A 19250-nucleotide genomic window follows, 5' to 3' on the forward strand; every position below is an offset into this window, starting at 1 on the left:
TTGCGTATTCATATACAGTAGCTAGGAGTGGGTGGTATAGCCAAAAATTCATATCATTGTGTTATTAAAAATTATGATGGTTTCAGTTGGTACTGATTTGATCTATTTCTACAGGTAGAATATCCCTAATTTCAAATTCCAAAAATTTTTGAGTACCAACATAACATCACAAGTGGGAAAACTCCACACCTGGGTTCTGTTTTATAAAACTTTACTTGGATTCAAGAGCAAAAATAAGCTTATTCCAAAAGTGGATGTGAATACCATATTTGCAGATTCAAACTGATTTTTCCTCTCAGAATGGGATGGCGGTTCCCGATGAAGCTTGACAGGCCAAGAAAAGAAAAGAAAAAACAAAAAAGTTCTGTGGTGCAAATACAGTCACAGTAAGGCATTATGCAGACGTATTGCTATTGGTATAAGGGAGCCCCTGTAGCGTTTCTTGACACACTTCTGCTGAAACATTTGTTGGCTAAAAGTCCTCCATGTTAGCGTGTCAGAGAGAGGATGTACAGCACTGTTCATAATGACACTCAGCTCTGTTTTAATTCTTTCTTTTTCTGCTACCTCCAGGGGGTCCAGAGTGCATCCTTAACTCCCTTTCTTATATAGTTCCTCTTTGTTCTGAGACCAGTCCAACCTGTCATTAATGAGGATCCCCAAGTACTTGTATGAGTGGAATATGTTTGTCACATCAGTGCACGTTATAATAACTATTCTGATATATGAATTATTATATGTGTGAATCATAATGTATCTTTTTTAGCTGCATTTGATTCCTACTCAATCAAGGCTGTCCACAAGATATCTCATATTCCAAAATTTGAAAATATCTGAAATATTTCTGGTCCCAGGCATTTTGGATTAGGGATACTTCATCGGCATATACTTTTTACACTGAACTGGGTGAAAATCTCCTGTAATTTCATTGCGGACAGTAGACTTTAGCAGACAAGCCTCAAAAATAATTTACAACCTGAGAGCTACACATTGACATTTGTCTTTACATTTGTGTGTACGAAGAAATGAAGCAGACTATATTTTTGTGGTAATGTGGAATGTACAATTCCTCAACACACTTTTTTGCATAGTTGGGGATACTCAACCTTTGCCTGGTGTGTGTTACCTTTTGCTTTTAATACTTTTCATCCTATTCCACTATCTGAATTTATTTCAAAGCTATTTTTCCATTTTGTTCATAGTAAGTATAGTAAACAAAAGTGTACTTGCAACAGTGTCGGTATTTACATACTGTATGTATATATAAATTGCCTCACAGAAGACTAAGTTCATATCCTGACCTGAGCAAGTTCTCCTTGTGATAATAAGGGTTTTTCTTCAGGTGCATGTTTCCTTCTTTATCTCATCTTATGTGTTAGGTTATTAGGTTGATTAGTGACTCTAAACGGGTCCATTGTGAAGGATTTTGAGTGTACCTTGTGATGGACTAGTGACCCATCCACATTTTGTTCTTTCCTTGCATCTGGTATTGACAGATTGCACTTCTTCTTCATGTGCTTTTGCATAGGTTAATTGAATATACGGTGAAAGGAAAGACATATCCAGCTGTAAATATTATTTCCCATTCATGTAATCCGTAAGTTTAAGGAAACTCACCACTCTTCTCAGCAGTAAAATGATCTGCTCTCCTATTAAGCTGTCTGGACAAATGTTGGTCAGAGGCAAATTGTCAACATTTACTTTAAGAACCTGCACATTCTTTTATTCCTGGTTTGCTCCTTAAAAATGCATACATTTTTCAAAGACTGGGCAGTTTTAAGTGTATACAGTTCTGTATTAACTTTAGTTACAATTTAATGTCATTTGTGAAATTGAACGTCCATATTTTCTGTTTAATATGGTGATACAGTCAAGTCCACAAGTATTTGAAGAATGACACAATTTTCATAATTTTGGCTCTGTACGCCACCACAATGGATTTGTAATAAAGTCGTCATTATGTGATAGAAGTGTAGACTTTCATCTATAATTTAAGGGTTTACCAAAAATATTGTATGAGTCGTTTAGGAATGACAGACATTTTTATTCATATCCCCACATTTCCAGGGGCTCAAAAGTATATGGACATTTGAATGACAAGCTTTTCAGTAGCCAGCTGGGAGCAGATCACTCATTATTGCATTAACTATTAAGCAGGTAAAAGACCTGGGATTGATTCCAAGTGTGGAATTTGCATTTGGAAGCTGTCACTGTGAGCTCTCAATATGAGGTCTGAAGAGCTGTCCATGAAAGTAGAAACATTGCATTATTAGGCCAAGAAAACAAAACAAACCCTTTAGAGAGAGAACAGAAACATGAGGAATGGTCAAATCAACCATTTGTCATATTCTTAAAAAGAAGGAACACACTGATGGTCTCAGCAACACCAGAAAGGCTAGAAAACCACAGAGGACAACTGTTCTGGATGATTGCAGAATTCCGTTCTTGGTGAAGAACTCCTTCACAACATTTAGCCAGGCCAGGAACACTCTCTGAGACATAGACCTATCATTTGCAAAGTCTACAATCAAGAGAAGACTCTGTGATAGTAAAGACAAAGTGTTTGCAATATATACCAGAATATTGGTTAGAGAAGAGTATGGAGAAGAGAATAAATGACTCATGATCCAATGAATACCACATCATCTTTGAAACATGGAGGAGGCAGTTTTATGGCATGATCATGCAAGGCTGCGAATTGACTAGTGTTTATTGATAATATGACTGCTGGCAGAAGTAGCAGGATGAATTCTGAAGTGCATAGGGCTATAGTACTGTATCTGCTCAGATTCAGCCAATCGCTTTAAAACTGAAAGGACAACACTAAACTATACAGATGGACAATGAGCGAAAACATACTAAGAAAGCAAACTTAAGTGTTTTTCAAAGCAAAGAAGTAGATTATTCTTCAATGGCCAGTGGACATGCATTTCATTTACTGAAGACAAAACTGATCGTGGCCCTCACATTCTAACGCGGGCCCCTAGGCCAGGATCTCTGGCGGGACCTTCACCTAGGGTTAAGGAAAACATGATACCCAATAGGATTTAAAATAAAATAAGCAAAGTAAATGATGCAAAAACACAAGTATTATGCACATACATTGAATATATTTATAAAGTAAAAATCCTAATGAAAAACTTACAATAGTATCAAAAATTATTGCAAAATCTGTTTTATAGCTTTCTTTGACGCAAAATTTTCAATGACCTCACTAAAATCAACGTGTTTAGCTAAATCATTTTCAATACACAGAATTGCTAGATGATTAAGTCCTTTTTGACTAGTTGTACTTCTTTGCCATGTTTTTAATGAATTTGCCAATCTGCTAAATAATCTTTCTGCTGAAGAAACAGTAACTGGGGCTGTACAAAACAATGTAATAGCAAGGCAGATATTGGCAAATATACCTTGAAGTTTTTTGTCGTAAATTCCGTTCAAAATTGTAATTGGGCTTTTTTCAATACCAAAAACTGTCTTGTAAATACTTTTGAAGTGAAAGATTTCATCCAGTAAGCCATCTGACAGATCTTCTACATATGCATATACAAGTTTTGCAGCTCTTGTGGTGAGTTGACCATTGTCCAAGTTCTGAAAATTCAAAATGGGTGAGAATAATTCACATATGGCATCTGCTGCTTCAAATCTTGTCTTTAAATCGCTGATAATAAATTCCAATACTGGGAAAACTACTGAAATTTTGAAATCATATTCTGGTTCTGTAGTAGGTTTTCAGTTGTTTGGAAATGGAGTTCACACTGCTACTTCCTCAGCAACTTCTTTCGCCTCCTGAATAATACTTTCCCACGAGTCACGTAAATGCTGCATTTCTTGAAATAGGTCTTTTACAAGTGAAGTTTTAACATCTAGTGTTATTCCTTTACTTTGTATGGCAACTTACTTGTTGTCAATACTTGCTAATATTTTGTGCCAAAATACTGTCATCAGCAGGCATTTATAAGATCTGAAATATTTTCTTAGGCCTTTACTTGTATTCAGTGCTGAAGGGGTTAATCCTATATGACACCAAATCAGCAATTAATATCAAAATATTCAACCAGTGAAGAGGTCTACGTTTTATTTGGATTTGTAAAATGTCAAAGCAAGAAAGTTGTAGAAAAATGCATGTAGAAATTTTTTTATCTGAAACTTTTTTTGATATTGTTTTTAGTTTTCAAAATATTTTATGCAGAAGTTGACACTCAACTCTGTAAGATCAATTCTTGCTCTCTGTTCATACGTTTTGTTTGTGCATAATATCTACTCATCCCGCGCCAGGCCCCTGTGATCCTGGGCCCCCTGGCTAGAGTCCTGTCAGCCACTCCCTTGTGGGGGCTATGAAACTGATTTAAGAAACCTCAATTAACAAGCAGCAACTTAAGACAGCAGCATGGAGAATCCAGCACCTGGAGATGGCCTGGGTTCCAGAATTCGGGCAGTCATTGACTGTAAAGGATTTAAAACCAAATATTAAAATAATAATTATATTTATGATTGTTAGTTGTCCAAATACTTTTAGCCCTTGAAAATAAGGGGACCATGCATAAAAATGTCTGTCTTTTCTAAACAGCTCATATAGTACTTTTGTTGAACCCCTTTAATTAAAGCTGAATATCTATATTTCAATCACATCTTGATTGTTTTGTTTCAAATCCATTGTGGTGGTGTGCAGAGTCTAAGTTATGAAAATTGTGTCACTATCCAAATACTTGTGGACCTGACTCTATGAAAGCAAAAGTGCAAAATGCTTAGACATGCTTATTATTTATTAGAACATCACTGATATTTGTAAATAGTCATCCATTCAACAGTTTCCTAACTTCATGACCTTAATCTTTTAAAAAGTATTCACAAGGATAAACATGTCAAATAAAATAAGCTCTTTTGTTTTTGAAGGAAAGAATCTCCATAAATACATGCATATTTTTATTTTTGATTGGCTTAATGAGTGAAATATCATGGATTTTCTCAGTTAAAGAGCACAGGCTCTTTATGCTCTGTCCATCAAGCTGCTTTCCTCCCACTGAAGCTCACCTTCATAAGGTTTAATTCACATATATGTGCACATGTTCATTAATATATGTGTTTACATTCATTTTTGTTGTACATCGTTTTGTGCATTTTTGTGTGTAATTCAGCATGTTTCTGCCAATCATTTACCTGTCATTTTTGTTAAAAGGAAAAAGTACACTGAAGTAATCTCCTGCTACATGAATTTTGTTGACCAGTGTGACATGTGTTATGGTGTAGGTGTTCTTCTACAGTGCCTACTTTGCCTATGGTTACTGATCAGAACCAGAGATAATCACATAAATTAATGTTCTACTATTATTTAAGAAAACCCACTGCCTTGCTTGCTTGTTCAAGAGAAAGGCTTGTAGGAGAGAGCTCTAGTCTCAACAGAAGGCATAGGCTTACAGCACAAAGCATTTGACTTTCTTTCTCAGCAGTCTCAGCCTGGACAAAAGGAAGGCACATGTTTTCAACTGAAAAAAAAACAGTAAAACCCAAGATACAGTATGTTAATTTTTGCCCACCTACGTTCATTTTTTTCAACCCCATACCTGTGAAAATGCATGGAAAATAGGCCACATGTCACACTTTTTTAAATCACAATGCATTTCTTCATAGTGAAATGAATGGGGGTCATAGAATAGAACTGATTTCATTGGTCTACTTCAGATTTCCTGCAGTATTCCAGGAAATGGCAGAAATGTGAATGTAGCCTGAATCGTTTAATTGATAAGACAAGATTTTGTCTTAAGAAATAAAATTGTAACTAGCATGTCCTATTCACCAAAACTATTAATTTTATCCAAAAAATGAAAAATAAGGCTCATCAATGCTTTTGGCACTCATGATGTACATACATGCAAATTAGGGGTACTTATGCTTCACAGGGCTAATCCTGAGTCTGCTTGATCAAGCTGCTGCAAATACACGACAGAATTCAAGGGTTGTTATTAAAGGACAAGTAGTTGTTGAGATCAAAATACATACAATTACTCAAAAGGAACAAATGAGTTAAATTAATTTATGCATGTTCAATCAGTATTTAGGGCTATACAGTATCTTTATTGTCATTATTTTTGTTACTTTAGAGTTATTAAACACTTATCAGAGAACATATATATGCATTTTCCACATGTTTGAACCCTCTAATACCCTTATAGACTGTGTACAGCACAAGAATTCAACCTTGGTAGTTCCTTCTGTCACAACTTCCTAACAGCCATACAAGGTACATGGTAATGTTTCTTGCTCTGAACCATAGCAAACAGAAAGATAAATACGGTACTTTGTACTTACATTAGTTTTTTAATAAACTGCTAACATAGGTGCACTACCTTTGTTCTAATCATGTGATGAATATCATTTTGTATCAGAATCTTAAAAGTTAAGGGTTGGCGCCCTGCCCGGGATTTGTTCCTGCCTTGCACCCTGTGCTGGCTGGGCTCCAGCGGACCCCCATGATCCTGTGATAGGATGTAGCGGGTTGGACAATGACTGACTGACTGTTTATTAAAACTTAAGATAAATGTATTCATCCATCCAATATATGAACTTGCATAATCCAAATACTTGGTCAAAAATGTACTTTCCTAAATTAATTGGAACTTGTATGCTGCTGCACACAGAGATTGTATTATGCTAATAGCAGAAACTTTGTTGATATAATTTACATAGATAATTTATATGGATAAACATTATTTAGTAAAGTCAGAGGTCATATACGTGAAGATAGAATTTAACAATAAAGCTACTTAAATAATTGATGAGTTGCAACCTAGTTAGAATATTTGGGTCTGACTAGAAACCTGCAGTGATTGACTGACTCTGGGATTTTATATGTCACAGGCTCCCGTCACACACAGCAAAATCAATAATATCAGAATGATTAAAATTATTATAATATGAATTAAGCAGGTGTAGTTGGATATGTTACAGTTATGGACATCAGTCATCCCAGTGTAAACTGTAAAGATCACACAAGAACAGAAATTCACAGATTTTGTTTTTTTTTTTACTCAGAGTTTCACTTTCTGTAGAAGTGATACATGTTAAGACTAGATAATCGAGATAAAATTTATAATGAACTTGTCATCAGACCAAATAGGAGTGAGCAATTATAGTATAATCATTTTCAGTGTCGCTTGCTGGAGTGAATGTATGAAAGTAAAAATACTGTAGTTTCAGAAAGTCAACTTGAAGAGGTTCAAAAAAACCTTAAATAAGTAAATGTGGGGGCAAACGTCTGTTCATATAATGCAGTGCACATTCATTCCTAAGTACTATATACAATGGGTGAGTTAACAGATAAGTTTAAAAATGCTAGAAGGCCCTCATCCACGCTGGAAAAAAATATTGCTCAATCTCAAGGAATTAGACTCCATCTCTACAATATATAAAATCATTTTTACAATCTCTTCCTTTCAAAGATCCAAGAGGATACTGGGAAAAAGATCTCTCAATTAATATATCAGAAAAGGAGTGGAAAGTAGCAATGCAGAGAATTCACTCGAGCTCCATATGCGCAAAGCATACAATTATACAACTCAAAATTATATATCGAGCACATCTGTCTTGACTAAAACTCTCCAAAATGTTTCCAGGGCATGATCCAACCTGCGAACGTTGCAACCAAGCCCCAGCCTCACTGGGTCACATGTTCTGGGCCTGCACCAAATTAACATTATTCTGGACAAAAATTTTTAATTACCTCTCAGACAGCCTTGGACTCACAATCCCTCCTAACCCATTAACGGCTGTGTTTGGGGTTCTTCCAGAGGGGCTTAAAGTGGAGAAAGACAAACAAATTGTGATTGCATTTACTACACTCTTGGCACACAGACTCATTCTGATAAACTGGAAGAACCCAAACTCTCCTCTTTTAAGTCAGTGGGAAACCGATGTGTTATATTATTTGAAATTGGAAAAAAATCCAATACTCAGTTAGAGGAGACTTTTTTCAAAACATGGCAGGATCTAATCAGTAATATTTTAAAATAAGTTAAAAAAGCACAGAGAATTTATTAATTTAGGTAAGTTTACAAGCCTTACATTTTACGCTGTTTGGCTTGCTCTCTCTCTCAGGGGTGGGGATCAATCTGTTCTTAACTCAATTCTTCTTTTTGTAAAAACTTGATTGCTTTGTATGGATTGTAATAAAATTAATAAAAATAAAAAAAAAATAAAAATAAAAATGCTAGAAGGCATTGAGAGAAGGATGTTGCTGAAATAGAAATGTTTTTTTTTAAACAGTGTTCAAAATTATACAAAGCATAATGAATCTTGTACTGTATCATTCCTTGTATTTTTGACTGCAGGTCACAATTGTGACATTTTGGCTGTGTTTTTGAAATATTTTGTTAAGTTTTTCTGAACATTGTTCCAAAGGCTAATCATAAATAAATCAGAGCTATCAAATTAATTTGCTGGGTACCTTCATAAACCAGACAGTCCTTATTTGACTGCCCAGCTCTTCTGAATCAACTAATGTGTCCAATAGTTTATGAGAAGATAAGGTGTACTAAAAAGTGTAAGGGAGAAATGTATACTGAAAAAGAAACTGCAAATGTTTATTAATAAAATCTAACAAAGATCAGTGGTAAATCATTTTTGATTTATGTAAATAATATGGGTAAAACTATTTACCTTCAAGGATGAAGGTTAGGCAGATAATCTGTAAAATTAGAAAATTCTCTACAGAGGGAATCTGAAAAATACAACAGATATTTGAGGTATATAGGTTAAAGACATTTTACCTTTTGTAAATAAATATTTGATAAATATGTATATGAGAAGCACCTGTATTAACATTTAAAACACAATGGAAAATCAGAAACTATAAATTATGAGAATTACTTGTAACCCCTAGTCAACACATCACTATCAGTAGTTAGAAAGCATACAATTCAAGAAACAAGGTTTTTAGGGTGTTGAATTACGTAGCACATGCCACATCTGGAATATTGTGTGTAGTTTTGATTTATATTGTATAGATAAAATATAACTAAGAAAAAACCTACTACACCAATTCCAAGTATATGAGGCATATAGTATGAGAAAAGATGGAAGGAATTCAATCTCTTTACTCTAAACAAACAAAGATTAAAAAGTGACTTGACTGAAGTAGTCAAAAGTAGAAGGGAATTATGAAGATGGATCCTGGATATAAGTTTAAAATCAGTTGTTCAACAAGACACCGGGGCATAGATGTAAATGTAAGAGTTTCTCACAAATACTTCAAATACTTCTCTACACAGTGCAGTTTATTCACATGAAGTGAACTAATTAACAAGTAGTGCAGAAAAAGACCAAATCTTGACTTGTATTATGCAAGTATTAGATGAATAGGAAATCTATTCAGAAAACTTTAGTTGTTTTGCAGTTTTATATAAGTAGCCTAAACAAATGTTTAGGGAGGTGAAGGATTGACTAATATTCAGATTTTTTTTTTTATGTAAATTTGAGCATTGGAGTTAACTAGTTTCTATTAAATGTCTCTTCTAAGAGGCTATTGTTTGAATGGAATAGGTTTGTTTATAAGGCTTTACTGGGTGTAAACCCACCTTGACTTTTTGTACAAAATGTGAAGACTTCAAGCATTCTATCTAGTAATTGGTGTATTGTTTGTTACTCAGTAAAAATACTCTTTCTGGGAAAACTATGCTCAGAGAGAAAAATCAAACCAAAGTCTTTACAACATAAGTATTTCAGTACAGTTGTCTTTGCACATAATAAACAACAAATGTAGGTCATGTCAAATGGTTTTCAGCTGCTTTCTAGGACAGAGATGTTAAAGGTGGTTTCTTATCTTGAGGTCCTTAAAAGTGTGGAATCGGATCCAATTTCTGGTTTTGGGAGAGCATGGTGTCTTAAATTTGTAATGATGTTGAAACTATGGGGATAAGAGTTTGATGTTACTCTGCTGCAATTTTTATTGCTAATAATAAGTCAAGTTTATTTTAAACTGGCAAGATCTTATAAAAATGAAATAAAGTGCAATACCAGATAGAGGTGAGTCAGGCACTGCCTAGGTCAGTATGCTTATTCCTCTTTTTTCTCTGAAGTAATCTACAAATTCTGCTCTTGTGGTCATTTATTACCTCCATTAACCCTTCATAAAAATATTAAAACTATCTTATTGCTATGGGGACTGTAAAGGCTTCAATTAGGGCAATGCTGAAATCACTGCTTCTTTATTCATGGGGAGGGCCTACGTAAATAGCGTATTGATTATTAGCTTAGTAAAGTGGAGCCATCAGATTTGTCCAGGACCTTCTAAATAGTCATTAGACTAGCTCTTAAAACCCTTTGATGCAGTCTATTCGGATGTTAATCAACCTAGCCAACATATCCTCTTATATTTTACAATCAATTGTTTGAATACACAAAAGTTACTTCAGAATTACTTGTCATTAGCTTACATATGGACAATAAGCTTTTTCTGCTGAGATGCTAAATTGGTGCATTAGAGTTATAAAATTCCTCATGTGCATGCTTGTGTATGTGGTATTAATACCTCTTTGAAATACTGGGATCAATGAACCACATAAATTGGAGGGGAAGGGGGGGCATGCAGTGCCCTTTTAGCTTTTTAATTTTTTTAATTGTATTCATTGTTGTTGTATACTACATAACCTAGGAAGTAATTACTCTGCTTTACATTTTTTTCACAACTTAGTGCTTAGATTTTGCCACTGACCATACACATGCGGTTACTTTACTAATCATGATGCTTTCAGAAGAGCTTGTACACACACACATTTGTCAAAGTGAATAGGTTCGGGTTAAACAAAGTCATGTTGTGAACGCCACTGTGTACTTTTCTATTGCTGTTTCCCTAAGTGAATACGACTGCTGTTCCCAATGGGTTTTGTTCAGCAAAATGACAAAAAAAGGAAATTTCCAGGATATTTGAGGAATGTTAAAGTATGTGAGTGCTGGTCCATTATTATTTTACTTGTTCTTTTGAGAGGCATATATGGTTTATTATGTAAATGTAATGCAATATTATGTAAATATGTGGTTATAGTGCTTGCATGCAGCTCCCCACACACCCATTCTTTTACCTATGCTAGTGTGACATGTAGTGTTTCTTACATCTTACTTATTTAAGGTTTTATTGTAATACTTGTTAATGTGCTTATACTAACCCAAAGTACTTTTTCACTGCACCAACTGGCAGGGGTGATCACAGCATTGTGCCTGGATACCAATGATTTACTTTTTTTCTTGGTCTCGTACAATATTTAAAACTGACCCTTTCAGCACAAGGACTTAAAAATCTTTCTTCAGGTTAAACATACTTATCCTGTCAAAAGATGTATTTTGTTAGGAGTATACTTCAATTTGAAAGGGAAATAGGAATTCGGCAAATAACCAAAGCCACTAACAGTGTTACACAAGGCAAATTTTTAAAATGCAGAGATGTCTGACCTCCTAATAAGCCACAGTTACTTCCAACACCCTCTTTTTTTAATGTACATTTTTTTAGATAACTTTCCTTTAGTCCTAAGGATTTCTAGAAGAACTAATACTGCTATATGATAGGAAATCTTGGTGCCTCCATCTGTTACTGCTTTCTTAATTAACTTACAATAAAGAAATTCTTGGCTGTGCTGCCTGCTCCATCTTGTGGCAGTCAGACAACTGTCCTTAGCTTCTTTAACAATGTTTGTGCTCCTATGGTAATTGGAAGACCAACTCTGTTTTCTGTATGGTTAAAGAGTTGTTCAAATAAATAAAGATAAGTCTGGTGGCTTTATTTGTCTATAAATCTTAAATTAGAAAGTTAAATTGTCCATTTGTAGGTCTCACCTTATAAATGGTATAGAAATTAATCCTCCAAGCCCATTGTGGCAGACAAAGTACACCATGATCATAAATAACAAAGTGTATGATTAGAGACATGTCTATTTAAATGATACAAAGATAAAATTAATGTTAACAGTATGTTCTGAAATACAAAAACTGTTGAATGTGAAGAAACAATTACGTTGAGAGCATATTACAGTGTTGGATCAGCATAGGTGGAACTGATGACCTGTTCTGGTTTCCATTACTAGCAAGATTTTAAAAATTTGCTAGCTTGCTGCCTTCAGTTGCCTAATGGACTCTATCTAATTCTCCACATCTGATTCTGTATTTCTGCAGGGTGAGCCTCTTTATAAAGCAACCATCTATTTAATTTTTCCACAGGCTAATGTTGCATTATCACATCTGTTTGACAAAAAAAATTGAGAGCAATTAAGTTATGAAATAATTTCCTTAAAGAGATATTCTCTAGTGTTTTTTTTTTTTAATTATGTGGTTTTCATATCTTGCAAGCAGTTAATATTTCCCAGTTACATCATTGAAATGCATGTTAAAATTGTGAATCTCTGCCTTTGTAACCTTGGCTACAAAGGTTTCAACAACCAATTGCCTTGATTCTCAGTTTAAAAAAAAAAGATACTTCATTTTTAGTTTGGTTTTAATAATTTATATTTTGGCCCCTGGAGGCTTTTTGGCTTTTCTTGGTGATGGGAATTATGGCTCAGCTTTAAAAGCTCAAGGTTAATTCTGTGCCCATGTACAAGCCAGTAAATATAACAGATTTTTTTTCCCTTATCTCTCTTCTTTCTAGAATCTGACATTGATGCAGCCACGGCCATGATGCTTTTAAACTCTTCCCCAGAGAAACAGAAGATGGAGTGTAAGTGATTTTATGTTATAGCAGGGCAGTAAGAACCTTTCTTTTTTCTATCTTTCTTGTAGAAGTTAACGTTTTAATTTGTACATTTTTCAGGATTGTGCATTTTTAGTTACATGTCATATGTTATTAGGTTAAAATGGGCCCTCAAAAAGAAAAATGTGAAAATATTTAATTGAAATTTGAGCCTGGCTTCAAGATCCTTGCATCATTATTCTGAGTATCCCATGAAGGATCAAAGCTAGATGATTGTCTTTATCTCAAATATGAAAAAGAAAAAAAGATTAGCTGCTTAGCTGGATCAGGAGTCCTCACATTCCAAATAACATTTACTGTCTTTACCCTGTAGCACAAAGTGTCTTGGCTCTTTAAAATTTGAATATTTAAGTTGAATTACCACACAATTTTACTCAATCAAAACTTCATTTTCTCATGTCTCTGGTATTATATTTTGCTGGCTCTCAAATGTCATGTGGACCAGTAATATCTGAATTGTATATCCAATCCATGTGAGTCAGTTTAACTTGTGTGGGGCAACATGCTACATGTAAAAAAATACTCCAAAAATGAAACTCTGCTAATCCCCATGCTACATACAAAATGTAACAAATTTAACACAGATCCATTAGTCAAATTTGGTTAGTTAAATATTAGTGAATGGGTCCATTAATGTACATTTGTCAAAGAAACAAATATGTAAAGGATATTCCCACAGTTTTAAAAAAAAAAAAAAATGATTCAAGACATAGTTCAGCTTTATCACATGACATTCGGCCTAAAATAGCTTAATTCTGTTATCCTGTCAGACCTGCTGTTTAGTTCAAAAAATGCACCTTAGTTGGCTTAGCTCTTCCTTGTGTGTTTTCTGTGTGGTAGTATCACATGCATATAATATAATCTGAATATAATTTCATTTGATTTGCATTCAGCAGTTTCAATAGTATACTTACATTTAATTTGCCTTTTAATTGATTCTGCACATTCAATAGGATGAGAATGTTGAAACAATGTACACCCCTAAATATTTTTCAAGATGTATTTCCTGTAGGTCACTATCTCCCAACTAGAACTAATAATTCTGTCTGCATCAGCTTTATTCTGAAGCCTTCTTTTTTTAACTTACTATTATTTGACATTTTTATTATTATGTAGTGTCTTTCATATGATATTATTCATTATGGGAACTGTTAAGTGCAATAATTTGTAAGAAAAATGAAAGTTCCTTTAAATTGTGAATGAATTCTGAACTTTTTCCTTATATTTGTAATCTTCACTTCATAAGTGCAATGCCATTTCTCTTTAATCAGGTGGCCAATCTCACTCTGCCTCTGCCGCATTGCCAGTAAAGAGGACCTACAGCAGCAACAGCATACAGAATGTGCAAGATAAACCTATTGATCTTTCTCAGCCAGTAATAGCAGTTGTCAGCAATGACCCTAAGGAAGATCACAATTACACTGCCACCTTCCAGCGCTGTGCATCAAGGTCAAGTGTGTCTTCCTCATCATCTGTGGATGAGGCCTATGAGTTTGCATCAACAGCTCGACGGACAGGGAGCGAGGGCTTCAATAGTGATGAAGAGTCTGATTTGCCAGATGATGGGGAAGAAGAGGAAACAGAAGATCTCCTTGGAGACAGTGGCTATGGATCTCAGCGATGCACTGCCAGTCTAGCAGCTGGTGCACCAGCCAACAAGAAGCCCCGCAGAGAAGTGAAGGTGGAGATTGACGAGGAGTTAAAGGAGGCAGCAGGTTCTCTTCTGCACCTTGCTGGGATTCGCACATGTTTGGATGCTTCGAGATGCACAGCAAAGAGCAAGAGCAAAAATTAAGACTTCCAAAAGGTGGCAGTTTTTTGGGTTTTTTTTTGTTTGTTTTTTATATATATTGAAAAAATAACCCCACATGGCAATATCATTTTACAAAGGAGAACAAAGCCATATTAAGACTTTTGTTAAGAAGATAGTGACTGCTGTGAACTACTCTGAAGGGTCAAATAAGATGAAGCAATTCAACAAATTTTTTATCGTTTTCTCTTTGTTTAAAAAAGTGATGAGTTTCAAACATAAAACAGTTGCATGCTTCCTTTCCCAGCAAGTTACTGGTATATTTAGGGATGAATGCATGGATTTATAGCACACAGCAGGACTTCTGCTTTCCATCATTTTTCACAGTTGTACCGTACTTTGCTTTCTAAAACTCTTTGAATAGTGTCAAGAAAATGAGGCATTTCTCACCTAGAAGATTATCCGAGAGATACAGCCCAAAACAAAATGCAATAATTATTACAAACCATTCTTAATTTTTTTCTGCAAGGTGGATTATACATTTAGATGAAGACAAGAAAGCATTAGCGCCACAACCTTATCAGGGAGAAAGGTAGAGAAAGAGCCTCTGGACTTTGTATTAATGTGTAGCCTTTAGTAGCTTTCCTGAACTTTGCTTTTGAGTTCCACGACAGGAGTTCATCTAAAGCACTTCAAAAGAAGACTACATGGGAGATTATAATTTTGGAAAGAAACCCTCTAGAGTCATAATTAGTTTTAAAAAAAAAAAAAAAGAATTTTCAAAACTTGTTTCAAACTATTATGTGAGAGGTATGCACACACATTTTCTGTTTTTATGAATCAAAAAATAATGAATGTTCTTTGGAGTATAGAAAAAGAAAAGTTAACAATAATGTCATTTTTTTCAGTCCCTTGGTTAATTTTTCCTCCTATATTTTGCTGTCCGCTGGGGTTTGAGGAGAAAAAAACAGCCCTTGTGTGGAATTTGTTGTTGCGCTTTTTTATTTCTTTCCTTTTTGAATATTATGTCTCAAAATATCCATTGTTCTTATGGTGTATTGGACCAAGGAAGTGCAAAGCTCTTAGACTGACACCAACTTGACAAACAAAGCGCAAGTGAGCAATTTGTGTGTTTTTTGTTGTAAAACATGATTTAGTTTTGTTACGGATAAAATTTGAAAACAAAAAGATACTTGCTTGTGTCCCACAGTGTATGAGTCAAGATGGAAATGATCCTTGCTGACTTAGAGACCTTGTATTTCTAGGAAGAAAGTGGAAGTTCAGTCAGTCAGATTATCTCTGTTTTCATGTGATGTTACAAAATCACACTCTTTAAAGTACAATTTAGTTAAAAAAAATCCTTTATTTTCTAACAGTTTAAAGTTCATAATTTTGTGGGTTATTAATTCCTTTATTTCCAACATTTACACAGTTAAGAATCACCAAAAAGCAGGACCTCATCTTGTTAGAATCCAAACTTACATTGTTATTCCCTTCTTACCATCAATGCTCACTTTGATTCTTTATATTTTATGCATTCTACTAAATGTACACTTCTTTCCTTATTTCTGTTATGTCATGTCATAATATTTTTAACATATTTGTTGATACATATAGTTTTTATGTACCAAAGCAGTACAGGTTTATACACATCTTACAGACAGCGTAGCTCTCTTCTTTAACTCCTTGCCAATGCCATCATGTAAATGTGGTTGCCACCTCAGCCTTTGAAATTATTAATTTGAAAAACACTGACCTATCAAAATGAGGTCCAGGACCAGCACACCTATGCTTAAGTTTAAATCAAGCATTTGCAGATATCCTCACAGGCCAGGATAAGGGAACTTAGCAGATAAAAGGTTGCTGTTAAACTAAATATTAAATATACATACAATATATTTCAGTTTGTGTGGAAAGAATTTACCAGGAACTGTCACATTTTTTTCAGTTTGTTTCTTGTTTTAATTATATTTTAGTTATCACTGCCTGATTGAAAATGTGAGTAATTACCTGAAACAAACAACTGTTGAATTATTTTCAGTTCTGTTTGTTCTAATTTTATTTGTTGCCGGTAGATCAGTGGTAAACAGGATTTGCAGATAGTGTTAACAGCAGGTTGAAATTTATGACATTCTGACTTAATACCAGCTCAATTTGTTTACAAAAACATTAAGTGAATTGTTGGTTAAATGTTTAATTGCCATTAGTTATATGGGTATGTAGCAGGCAGAAGATTCAGTCTCATATATATACATATATATATATCCCCTCCCTCCACTGCCAGTCCAACTTAAAATGAATTTTTTGCAGGTGATCAGAATAGAATGGTATTCCAATATAAAGCAGGATTAGCTGTTTGTTTCATCATTTGTTCAGTTTTTTGTTAAACTGGAAAGCTGTGACTGGTCATATGTTTGCAAACCTGTATGAAATGTAGATGTTTACCTGAAGCAAGTAGCTATTAAACTGTTTATTTTTTATATTTATTTTTGTAAAAAGGATTTAGAATGCATGTAGAGATGATTGGTTGAAATTATCATGGCACAATTCACAGAAGGTTTTGATAGAAAGTATAATTTGTTTTAATTTTTATACTTTTTCTTTTTCTAGTAGGATTTGAATAGTTGGAGGCAAGAGAAAATAATGGCAGGTGGTGAAACAGTCTGTCCTCTACCTTTGCCATGAGCTATGTACAGTATTACGAATCTATGCTATGAGATCATGATTGAATTCTCAAGAAATTTAGCGACATTTCTACTTTGAAACATTAGATATTTAATAAGCAGCAATGCCAAGACGGTATGGGATTGGGGATATGAAGGTTGGGTGGTAATGAAAAATCAGATGTACTTCCAGAGCAGATACCCTGGCACTTACTTCATTATTTTTTTATTTTATTTTATTTTATTTTTTCCAATATTGGTCCTAAGGACTAAAGTGTTGTTTTATAGCATATGCTCAACTATTGAAGAGGCCAAGCTTTTCAGTTTGATCAGTCAGCTTCAAAATAACTTAGGTAAAAGAGGGTTCCGTATTTTGATGTTATTTATGGGGCTTTAGAGAAAAAGAAGGTGTACTTAGTAAAAAGAAAGACAAAGCGTACAAAAGTAACCAGGTTTGTGTTTGTTAGGTATATAATTCCTGAGGAATGATTCCATCAGCCATCAAAGAAGAGTGCCATTGTTTCATCTCATTTTCTTTTTAATTTCCATTTTATTTTTTATTTATTATTAAAGCTAAATACAGATATATTGACAAAAGAGAGTAATTATCCCTTGGAATTGTATTCCGGCGATGAGGTGCTATCGCACTCTGTTTCTTTTGTTCAGCTAGCCAGAAAGAGTGAAGCAGTTGCCATAATCTCTACGCAAGCAGTCAGGCTGAAAGTGACATACTTTATGTACGGTTGCTTTTCTTATCTACTTTGTTTTTATTTTTATTTTTTTTTATTTTAAATGAAAACTAACGTAAGCTGCCAATACAGTATCAGTTTGTGTAACAATGAGTCTAGCTGTCTTCAGTGTCTGTAAGACAGATGACCTTTTTTCTTTTTGTATGCTAACGTCTGTTAATAAAAAAATTATAAAGTTTATTTTCACCAAAGATATGCAATTGCATTATATATGGTATTACTTAATAAAATGTACTTGTTTTACTGCTGTTCTAGTTTATTTCTGCACATTTCCTTCTTTGTACTATGGGTGGCACGGGTAGCTGATAAATCTTCAGCCATTACAAATTCCTGGAGTGCTAATTCATCTGTTGCAAGCTCACAGCTGACTCCCATCTTTATGCTGAATATAGTTTGATTAGTAAGGACATAAAATATGGATCAATTAAATTTACAAACTTTTTGATACTATATAAATGATTTCATTTTTCACAATTAAGCAACCTGACATCCCTGCCAGGAATATCTCTGCTGGCAGTGTGGAGTCCTGATCAGAGAGGTTGCTCATAGCTAGTAAACGCAATATTAATTCCAGATGGCCGTCTAGGTAGGGATGATCATGTACTGTATATTGATAAGAAAACTTGAGTAAAAGCTACTCCCACTGACTGCTATAATTATTTCTGTATTTGAACTTTTTCCCCCTATATTGATTGAAAAATTGCCCGTAATGTGATTCCAGCACCCCAGATATTCAGTTGATTAAAACAAGAAAATAATTCCATTTCTTTTGTCCATTTTCTAGCCTGCTTACTAATTATCGTGAGGGTGCCTGGCAGCACTGAGTACAAAGCAGGTAGCAATCTTGTATAGGATGCCAGTCATCACAGGACACATTGAACTAACTGCAAGCATATTTAGACTTTCATTTTGTATTATTAAAAAAAAACAAGTTTAATTTAAAATAAAAAGTTTAATTGCTTGTCTATTTACACCAGAAAGTGAACTTCCCAATGGCAGTCAATCCTTATTTTATACACTGACATTCTAACCAGGTGCACTACCTCCTTACGGCACTTTGTAAAGCTAAGAATTAAACTAAAATGGAAAATAAGAAATGTGCTGCATCTACAACAGTAAATACAGACAGTAAAGCAATTCCTCCAACTCCTGGAATTAATAGGAGCTTTGTGTCTGGATTGTTTCCTGACATTTCTTAGCCAAGTTACATTTACACTAGGCTCTAAAATGTATCATCATTGACATCAGACATATCCAATATGACATTCCCCATGCAAAATTCAAATCAGCTTCTGCTTACTTGGTGGCAGACGGGAAAAAAACCCACATATTTGCATTTACATGTGTAAAGTGTG

General features: G+C 34.4%; 1 protein-coding gene across 3 annotated transcripts in view; it reads left to right on the forward strand.

The window, feature by feature from the left end:
• Positions 1-18129, forward strand: part of foxn2a (forkhead box N2a) — a 104599-nt gene extending 86470 nt beyond the window's left edge. For all 3 annotated transcript variants that reach the window (XM_039738147.1, XM_039738146.1, XM_039738148.1), the window contains 2 exons: positions 12632-12700; positions 14005-18129. In XM_039738147.1, coding sequence (XP_039594081.1) covers positions 12632-12700; positions 14005-14528 — 593 coding nt within the window. In that variant the 3' untranslated portion in view covers positions 14529-18129. The remainder of the gene's footprint in view (positions 1-12631; positions 12701-14004) is intronic.
• The last annotated feature ends 1121 nt before the right edge of the window (positions 18130-19250 follow it).

Source organism: Polypterus senegalus, chromosome 16 (assembly GCF_016835505.1).
Source record: "Polypterus senegalus isolate Bchr_013 chromosome 16, ASM1683550v1, whole genome shotgun sequence".
NCBI classification, from domain to species: Eukaryota; Metazoa; Chordata; class Cladistia; order Polypteriformes; family Polypteridae; genus Polypterus; species Polypterus senegalus.